The 9161-nt window shown below is 34.8% G+C and overlaps 1 protein-coding gene across 1 annotated transcript; it reads right to left on the reverse strand.

Annotated features, from left to right (window-relative positions):
• Positions 1 to 107: 107 nt before the first annotated feature.
• LOC113206196 (FYVE, RhoGEF and PH domain-containing protein 4) lies at positions 108 to 9155 on the reverse strand. Its single transcript, XM_026422162.2, has 15 exons — positions 9016 to 9155; positions 8335 to 8596; positions 7921 to 8189; positions 7719 to 7840; positions 7450 to 7637; positions 7188 to 7356; positions 6961 to 7097; positions 6737 to 6875; positions 6460 to 6665; positions 6189 to 6379; positions 5816 to 6092; positions 5398 to 5574; positions 5105 to 5278; positions 4912 to 5021; positions 108 to 4835 (listed from the first exon to the last, which is right to left on the reverse strand). Exons 2-15 carry the CDS (start codon positions 8548 to 8550, stop codon positions 4769 to 4771), a joined length of 2442 nt encoding a protein of 813 aa, XP_026277947.2. The 5' UTR covers positions 8551 to 8596; positions 9016 to 9155; the 3' UTR covers positions 108 to 4768.
• Between the last annotated feature and the right edge of the window lie 6 nt (positions 9156 to 9161).

Raw genomic sequence — 9161 nt, forward strand, 5'->3', positions numbered from 1 at the left:
GACGTCCAACCGCAGAATGGGGGTCCACTGTACCGCCCCACCAGTCCATCCCACAGCCCCTGACCATGTGGGCGCAGAGCGGGTAGAACGACGAAATGGACAACGAGTTTTTAGTTTACAATCTTTATTTCGTCTTCCAATAACGCACATATACACTCTTTCTTTAAGCAGTGACCTCAAATCATCTCAACAACTACCTATTAAGTATTACAAAGTGTAATCTCAACGATTTTCACAAAATCCGAGGAACTTTTGATCTGTCTGCACTCAGCTAATTGACTTTTATATCGCTTTAATAATTTAGTAACGTAACTTTGAGGCTTATAGTTGCATAGTACGGATAAAATCTGACTATTAAGTTTTCATTACTTCATAAAATGCCAAAATCAAATTTACAACAATTTTAAAAAAAAAAGTACAAACTAACATACACACACACACACAAAAAAATTGGTCATCTCTATTAAAAATTATATTTAAACAATTATGGTAAGATTCTGTAAAAAGAAAAACACGTTTAAAAAGCACCATCCATTTTATTACTGGGTAATGAAGTAAAAGAGAGGTTCAGTCCCAGAATTTGGAAAAGTTATGAATTTGTCACCGATTTTCTTTAAATATGAGACTAAATTCATACAAATCAGTTGATTAAATTTGATGCAGTCTTGAAATATGGCTTAATTATCAGGAAAGCAAGATATCAAGCAGCATTTTGCAATGGGTATCAGGGACTTACTCTAGGAGTACAGAATTAGGAGGCAAATGTTTGTAGAAAATTCTACTCATGTTGAGAACGAAGCCAATGACTTGTGAATTAGATTATAATCTTCCTCTCACCCTCGTTCGAAAAAAAAATTTGTGGAACACCTTCCTTTATCACTAGAAATTCTGTTCTCGGGAAACCAAATAATATCCAAACTAAACCTTTTAATATCAACACATAAAATTTTCATTCTTTAGTATGATCAACATACCAAACTTACAACAGGTCGAAATAGACTACACCTTAATCAGGAGCAGCTCATTTCGGTAATTTAGTCAAGGAGGGATAAGACACGACAAACTTTATGCTTTATATACTTATGCCAGATGATAAGCTACAATCTTCAAAGCAAGATGTTCAAATGTTAAAAGAAAATTGAACCATTGCAATTAATGAAGACTGCTAATTCAGAAAACTCCTATCTCTTTCTAGGGTTATAGGTGTAAGAAGTACAAGTGACATGACATGACAAGTGCTTGCATGAAAAGGTGCACTTTTAACACAAACACTAAAGTTTCTTGAAAAGATTTTGGATTAATACTCAGCTTGATCTCAACCCTAAAATACAGAGATACAATTTTGCAAAGTTAGATGATAGTGTAGTAGTTATCAATAGCTGGTCGTGCTTGTCAACAAACAACTACGTATCCCTAGCAGTCTGTTCAAAGGGCCTTCCCACAAAGACTATATAAGCTTGAAGTGTTGAAGTACTTTGTTGGTTACAAGTACATGCAACATCACACTTTTTAAAAAAATCTTGCTTTAACTTGCATCACAACAACTTTTCTTAAAGAAAAAATTCTGTAAACAAGCATTGCTATAAATGCAGCAAGCCTTACATAGAATACTTTGACTAAATACTAGGTGAATACTAATTATAACCACAATATGTGTGATTTCTTTGGCAGTTATTTGCAATGGTAACCACACAAATCTTACATTTAAATAAAATTGATGAAACACCTGCATTAGTATCAGGCAGTAAAAAAGAAGGAAAAACAGTAATACACATAACGTTAACATGGATGAAAACATTAAGATAACATACAGTACATATTTGTCATAGGTAAATAAAGTAACACAGTCCACAGAATATAGTTATCAAAATGAGGTACACATAGAAATGCTAATTCCATATAAAATCAACACAGAATAAATTTGAACTGGGCTTTGTAAATTGACAGGACCACAAATTATAACAGAAATTTAATTTTTTCATCTATATCAAGGTAAGTCATTTAAATGTGTAGAATGGAAACAATGTTTTCAGAGATGGTATTAATCATTAAGACAACACATGCACTTAAGCTAAAGTCAGATAACGGTAAATCTGCTTGTCTTAGTTTAGAAAATGTTATCAATTTAACAGTTTTGGAAACATTTTTACGGTACAAAGATCATGATGGAATGTGCGATTATGCATTTCACAGTAGAAATCCTGCTTATCATTCTCTAACAAATTTAGTAAAATAGCATATCCACAACATTTCCATAAAAATGTCACACGAGACAAATCAGAATGTCAATGCAGGGCTGCTATTTCGTCATACCATTCATTGTAATTAAGGAGAAACAGTAAAGAGACCTATTTACTAACACCAAAACTGTTTCACTCAACAAGTCATTTCACCAAAATTCATTCCTCTTTTAGAACCACTAAAAATGTCCAAACAATCAAAAATTTACTACATAAAAAGAGGTACTATTTAAATGTTAAAGGAAGGTCACAAAAGAGTAACAATTATATTGTTAACAAAGTAGTACAAAACTGTAGAAAAATGTGAAGTTTAACAACCAACTGTGTATAGCTGCATTGCAATGTAAACATGGCAGTTGAACTCAGTCTTAAATGTTCCAGTACTGAAAATTGACTGTACAAACACTACATAACTGGTTTCTTTTACAGGGAAAAAAGTAATGCAACCATGATAACGGTGCATGGAGTACATTCTTGGAATAGTGTAAGACATAGACTTGTTGAGTGGTGTTATTTGACAAGAACTAATCACAAAACATGCGTGAACTACCTTAATGAACTGACATGTGGCGTGTAAATGACAATCCTGATCAGTAATACTTGGCAGGTAAGTCAATCTAAATAAAATTCATAGCAGTCCAATCCCATAAAATGATTGCTATTCTTTAAACCAAAGCTGAAAACTAAACTACCATATCACATACTAAACACAAACACATATTACTGTAGAGCATATCTGCGCTTGGAAGATATTTTAGCATCTAACAGAGACATACCCTAAACTACAAAGGAGACTACAATAGTTGTACAGCATGGCACTGTATTGGTGTAATGGCAAGTATTTGAAGAAACAGAAGAATTGAGGCATACACAATGATTCTTGAATATCCACCACCATATCTCTATTGTAATATGACACTCTCCAACCAGCAAATTCAGGGATGAATCCACGCTCCATTTAACCGTTCAGCACACAACAAATTTCTCTAAAATACTTGACAATGAGTCTACAAATGATATATATGATATGTGATGCATAAATGGCAAAAATTATGACATTTCACTAAATTGATTTACTGGTATACAAACATTGCATAACAATTTCACTAGCCTCTGGTTGTTAATGTGAAGAGTAATGTTGGAAGTCGGGTAGTGTCAAAACTACCCTGAGCATATTGGGTAATGTTGTAATTACTTGGTTTGATAATGTTCACATAGGGTGGAAAGTAATCCAAAAGACCTTTGAATGGATATTGTGATATTAGATTCAAAATACTCAAGTAAACAGGTATGGATCCAGCAAACTACAGAGATGGGGACCAAGCCCATGCCTTTTAGCTTCTGTATGTAAATTGCACAATGTGCCATCGTTTGGTTCGTTAAGTTTAAGGTTGCATCGAGAGCGAGGGTCTTGCAGTAATGCACAAACAAGTTAACTGATAGATATCAATGAAGTTAATGAAGAAAATAGACATTATCCGATAAGTGTGCCAGATCTCTACTTACGGTAACTTATAATGAAAATCAACACCAACCAATGCGCACTGGGAAGTGTTTGGACATTACCTGACTTCCACACATTATCCTTCGAATGTACTTGGTTCTAGGTCAAAGCTTTAAGTTAAACATGAGAAATAAGAAAGGAAGCTACAACAGGAAAAATTTCAAAATGTTATTTAAACCTATTTTAACCTGAAATGACTTTTCCAATCTCTCAATTGGCATCACAGTTAAGCAGCTATCAAGATCAAAAAGGCTAACAGTGATAGCATCACTGTCAAGTGAGATTATGCCTATGTGATTCTGATTTATTAAGAAGTTAAGCATTGACAAAATGACGGCGAAACACAGCCATAAAAAGCGGGCATGATTTTAAATTGATTCAAACTACAACACAGACCAAGATAAATCTGTCCAGCTAAAGAAAATTCATATACCTGAAGTACAAAGATCTAATGCATAAAACAAGAAATGCAAACAAATCAAAACATCCCTAAAAGGAACCAAATCATTAGAAATGGCTAGTTTAATATGATACATTTGACTAAGTCTGATTGCAAAGTCTGATTTACTGCTGTTTGATAATAAAACTTTGAGTACAACTGTATATTGTCTTTTTGCAATGCACTCAATTAAATAAAGATTAGAAAAATCGTGCAGATAACAAAATTTTGATATGTTAATTCACAAATACCTCTAAAGCAATCTCAAGTGAAATTGAAGTAGCATAATGCAAAAGCCACTATGTTTTGATGACAAGATCTCACTTCATTCACAATGACATGTAAATCACAATTAAGAAGGAGTGAAAGCATAAGCCACAGCAATAGCCTTTGACAACAGAAAAGCATTCTTTGGAACTCAAAATATACAAAAACAAAAAGTGAATATTCTGGCAAAGTTACATGAATGTACTTCTTTAAAAGTAACATGTGAACATTCACAGTCACCAAACAAAAGTTTTCACTTTGACAATCAGGTTTTACACTGAGTATGACAGCAATACTGACTAGTGCTAAGCTTCCTATTTACCGAGTAGAACTATCCGGGGAGGGGAGTTCAGCATGTGAGGCCATTTCGAGTGCATGTACCCACCTGTAACAATACCTTTTTTTATTAATAATTAACTCAAGTAATCTAGGTAAAATATTTTTCAAGTGTATGAACTTGCCTCATAGTATCTTCTTTTGCACTTGTCTGAAAGTAGTAAGTCTTTCTTTTGTGGTACATTTTAAATGTCTTTTCTTTGCCAGACTCTGGTTCACCTTTGTTGTCTAAGACCTGGAATAATTTTACAAAGTCAGTTGGACCATGCCAGAATAATAGATAGGTAAACAACAAAATTATTGAATTTGAACACTAACCAGTAAGACAGTGAATCCGGGAACTGGAGTAGCAGTCATTGCTCTTTTGTCAGAATGTGACCTGAATGAATATAACACAAAGTCCGAGTGAAGGGCAAACCACCTTGACACCCATGATTTGGAGGTTTTGAGTTGCATATAACCACTTAACACACAAGGGGCGTTTGCTGGAACCTGTAAATACAAGACCAAGTTTTATTGCATCTATTATATTTTTAACTTCATTTTTGATCTTTAAGTGTGGAGAATCAATAATTTTAAATCAAGAAATTCTGTGATAGTATAGTTAGTACCTCCAGAACCCCCTTTCCTCTAGAAAATGCAGCAGGAGAGTTACTGGCAGATATTTCTGGGCTATTAGGTGCAGACCGCTGAATTAGAATTTTATAACAGGACTGACAGACTCTGCACATTTTGTTTCCTTCAAACTGTAGAGGCATTTTATGTCCTGAACATTTGCCACATACAACCTAATCCACACAAAGATAAAATAGATATTAGTGAACATATAATTATACTGTACCGAGCACGCACCAGTGCGGGCAGATTTGCCTCCTATTCCCTTCCCTCTTAAGGCACTCCTGTTCGAAGGCCAACCCTTCGGCACCGGCACGTGCACCGAAACATTCGGCACAGTGCGTAAAGATTAGATAGTGTAGCTAGACAAATATCTGAGTATAAATTCATTCAATTTATATGATATGCACATACCAGTCCACATGCATGACAATGATGCTTTCTTCTCATAACGCCAAAACTTCCTTCACAATCCTTGCAAAGTCTGGCAGAGTCCATCCGCTTTAATGTTGGAGCTCTTTTACCCAGATCCACATCTGGAGCTGTGACTGGACTGTCATCACTCTGACCAAGAACACAGCCATTCGTGCTGTCACTTTCAGGACTAATTCTAAGAGAGGATTTTCTTCTATATAACTCATCCATTGCTCTAAAAAGAGCATCCAGCCAAACCTCTTTTTCTTTGCTTGTGCTAAAAGTAAAAGTTAGAAGAGATTTTTTGAATATCATAATAATAAAACCAGGCAAGAAAAGACATTTTCGGCTTATACTTCAAAGCATAACTTACTGAGTGTAGAGTTCAACAGTTTTGCAACAGCTTTGATCTCGAATATAGAATGTATTTTCAGTTTCAATGTTGTCTCCTTCAAGCACTTGAAGACTTTCAATATCAAATTTAACTCGAAGCCGATATGTTGGACCAGAGATGACACGGTTTGAAATGAGTCGAGGTGAACAAAGAAGCAGCACATCACTGAACTAAATAAAATATAAGATGAGTATAAGAAAAATAAAAATATGGACAAAACATTGGTAATGGTGAAGAAATATAAACCAACCAAAAACAGGTATCTTTCTTGATGATCTGTGCTTCTGGCTGAAATTTTGTGGACCTTCCCTTCTTTTAAAAGTTCTCGAGTTGGACTCACAAGGTCAACTGCACCAGAAATGTTTTCCTGAATTTCTAAAAGCTGTTGAAATTGTGAAATTTTCTTCATGGCTTCGTTTGCATGGTTTGCTGCAAGGGAGACTAGATGAAGGGCCTCTGGAAAAGAAGTAGGAGCTTTAACATGACAAGTCAAACATTGCTCTTAGAAGTGAAGAAATAAAACTTACTCTCTGTATCTCCTCTGTCATTAGAATCATCAGAGAGCTTCTTCAAGTAATCTTTCAGTAAGAGTTCATACCGAGGTATACGCTGAATAGGGCTCAGCATATGATGAGTAAGGGTAAGATTCCCACACTCTGGCATTTGCTGTGGTAAAATGAAAAGCAAACTGTCAATCATAATACATCAGGAAAAGGCGACTGTCAACGCGCTTAAAAAAAAAAATACTGACATGAATTTCATGCATAATTGCAGCAAATCGAGCATTTTTTGCTTGCATTGCATTAATTAAGCTCATGGCACTGTCAAAGTTTTTTACATATTCAGAATACAGCTTCAAAAAAGGAGCAGAGGTCTTCATAATATCCCCTAGAAAAATATAAAAAAAAAATCAATTAAAAAGTTATATAAAACCTAAGTGGAAAAATTAAAATAAAGATGCATCCACATGCACTGTACCTATACGAGGATCCATATCCCATTTTCCCATTCTTTCTTCCAATTGAGGTAAAAGATGATCATTATGAAATTTATAAATAGATTTGATGTTTGAAAACATCTGTGGAACAGTTTCTTGAGGAAACATGTGATGTGCACGATTTTCTTGATCAACACGGAAATGAAACACCTAGAATTTCAAATTTATTTGTAACAGCGGAACATTATTAAGTTGTATGAAATCAGTAAGTTAATTGTTCAATCTGCAATAAAGTCTATATACCTGATCAATGAGATTGAGCACAGCGACATAACTGCGTTCAGTCATCAACAATTCATTTGCTAAACGAAATAGACGATCTTTGCGCTGTTCAGGAGTTTGGTCTGGAGATCTTTGACAATTTACTTCAGTGTTTGTTTCACTTGCTTCGCTTGGTGCAATACTAAGAGAACATGGCTCCGAACGAACATCTGTACAACAGAAAGTGAGGAATTTGAGAGTGAGTTAGCGACAGATATGTCTCCTGCTATTCATGCAAATCAATAAGTTACCTTCTATGGCTTTCCTCTGTGGTGGGGGCTCAAGAGCAGATGCATTTGACTCTTCATCTTCACTCTCTGATTCTGATTCATAAGACTCTTCATAGTTACTATTTACCTGATCAGAACTAAATCTGCAAAAACAAAATTAAAATATCTAAGAAAAGATTTTTTTAAAGTCTGAGAGCCACAATTAAAATACTGTTTTTTGTACCTATATGAGTTGATGTGAGTTCGGTAAAAGGTGCTGCGCGAGAGTTCGATTTTTTCTGCATCAGCCCACGAAGTTGAAATGGTATGGGCCGATGGTGGTGAGGCCATAAGGATATTGCTAAAGCGTGGAAATTTACCAAAACTTGAAAACCGTGGAAATGAACTTCCAGCAAACGGAAATCCAGGAGTCATAAAGTCAGTTGATGGCTCAGAGCTGCCATCCTGAGACACACTTGGGTTGTTGACTGATGGTGGGGTAGGGTCAAATTCCTGGAAAAAGGAAAAACTACAGTTAAAATGGAAGAGACAGAACAAAAAACAAAAACTGAGAAAATGTAAAATACAAGAACTACCAAAACTTGTGTAGAACTGTGCTATTACTTTGCTTATGATTACAGACATAACATTTACTTACCCGTGATATATCTAGAAAGTGCGAAAAGCGCTGTGAAAAACGCTGCTCGTGGTCACGGACAAACTTTTCAAACATATCTGTCCCAGATGCATGCTTTGAAAATCTCTTTCTGGCTTCATCAAAAAACTGTTTTGCTTCCTCATTTGAACCAATGGTGCCAAAGCCAAGCCAATCATTAGGGTCATGATGTAAAGAGTGTATTCTCTCTTGCTCCATACTAAACAGTAATCCAATGGTTTGTAGAATACATTATTCAAGGAATCTGCATGGGCAAAAACTAATTCAGTATTCAAAAGGCATATTAATGTTATGAAGTATTTACTTGATTCAATTTTAGATTTCAATAAGAAATATAGCAAAAAATGAAAGAAATTCATCAAAATTGTAAAAAAAAAGGGAAAAGAAAGCACAGGATGTTGTCACGGACAAAAATATGAAAAGTAATTGAAACGATACTGAAAAGAAATTGAAAAAAATATGGAGATGGACCAAACAGGATGTGAAATACACAACAATTAAATTAACTGATGCTGAGGTCCAATAATCTTTGCGATTACAGTTGTCAAATCATTCCAGATATAAAAGAGAAAAGAATACTGACAAATACATGACATTTGAACAAGAAAATATACAGGAAATAACTTGTGTCATTTAAGTCCTTCGAACGAAGGTTAAGTTTACATTGAATTCGTGCAGCTTTGTGACTCTTTGTTCCTTGAGAATAAACACTACATATTTTGTGTCAAATGCTTAAATGTGGGATATCTAAGAAAGAAACTTCTAACATATCTTGAACAACGTGAAATTAGCACACAACTAACAAGAAA

The sequence above is a fragment of the Frankliniella occidentalis genome, unplaced genomic scaffold (genome assembly GCF_000697945.3).
Source record: "Frankliniella occidentalis isolate FOCC.00 unplaced genomic scaffold, Focc_3.1 Scaffold80, whole genome shotgun sequence".
Classification (NCBI taxonomy): domain Eukaryota; kingdom Metazoa; phylum Arthropoda; class Insecta; order Thysanoptera; family Thripidae; genus Frankliniella; species Frankliniella occidentalis.

Bases quoted from the DNA above. Each gene is read 5' to 3' on its own strand.
- LOC113206196 (XM_026422162.2), bottom strand. From the start codon at position 8,550: ATGGAGCAAGAGAGAATACACTCTTTACATCATGACCCTAATGATTGG. The intron at 6,876-6,960 runs GTCAGTATTTTT...ATTTTACCACAG, and splicing joins CAATTATGCATGAAATTCAT to CAAATGCCAGAGTGTGGGAA. The intron at 4,836-4,911 runs GCAAGTTCATAC...GTATTGTTACAG, and splicing joins GCAAAAGAAGATACTATGAG to GTGGGTACATGCACTCGAAA.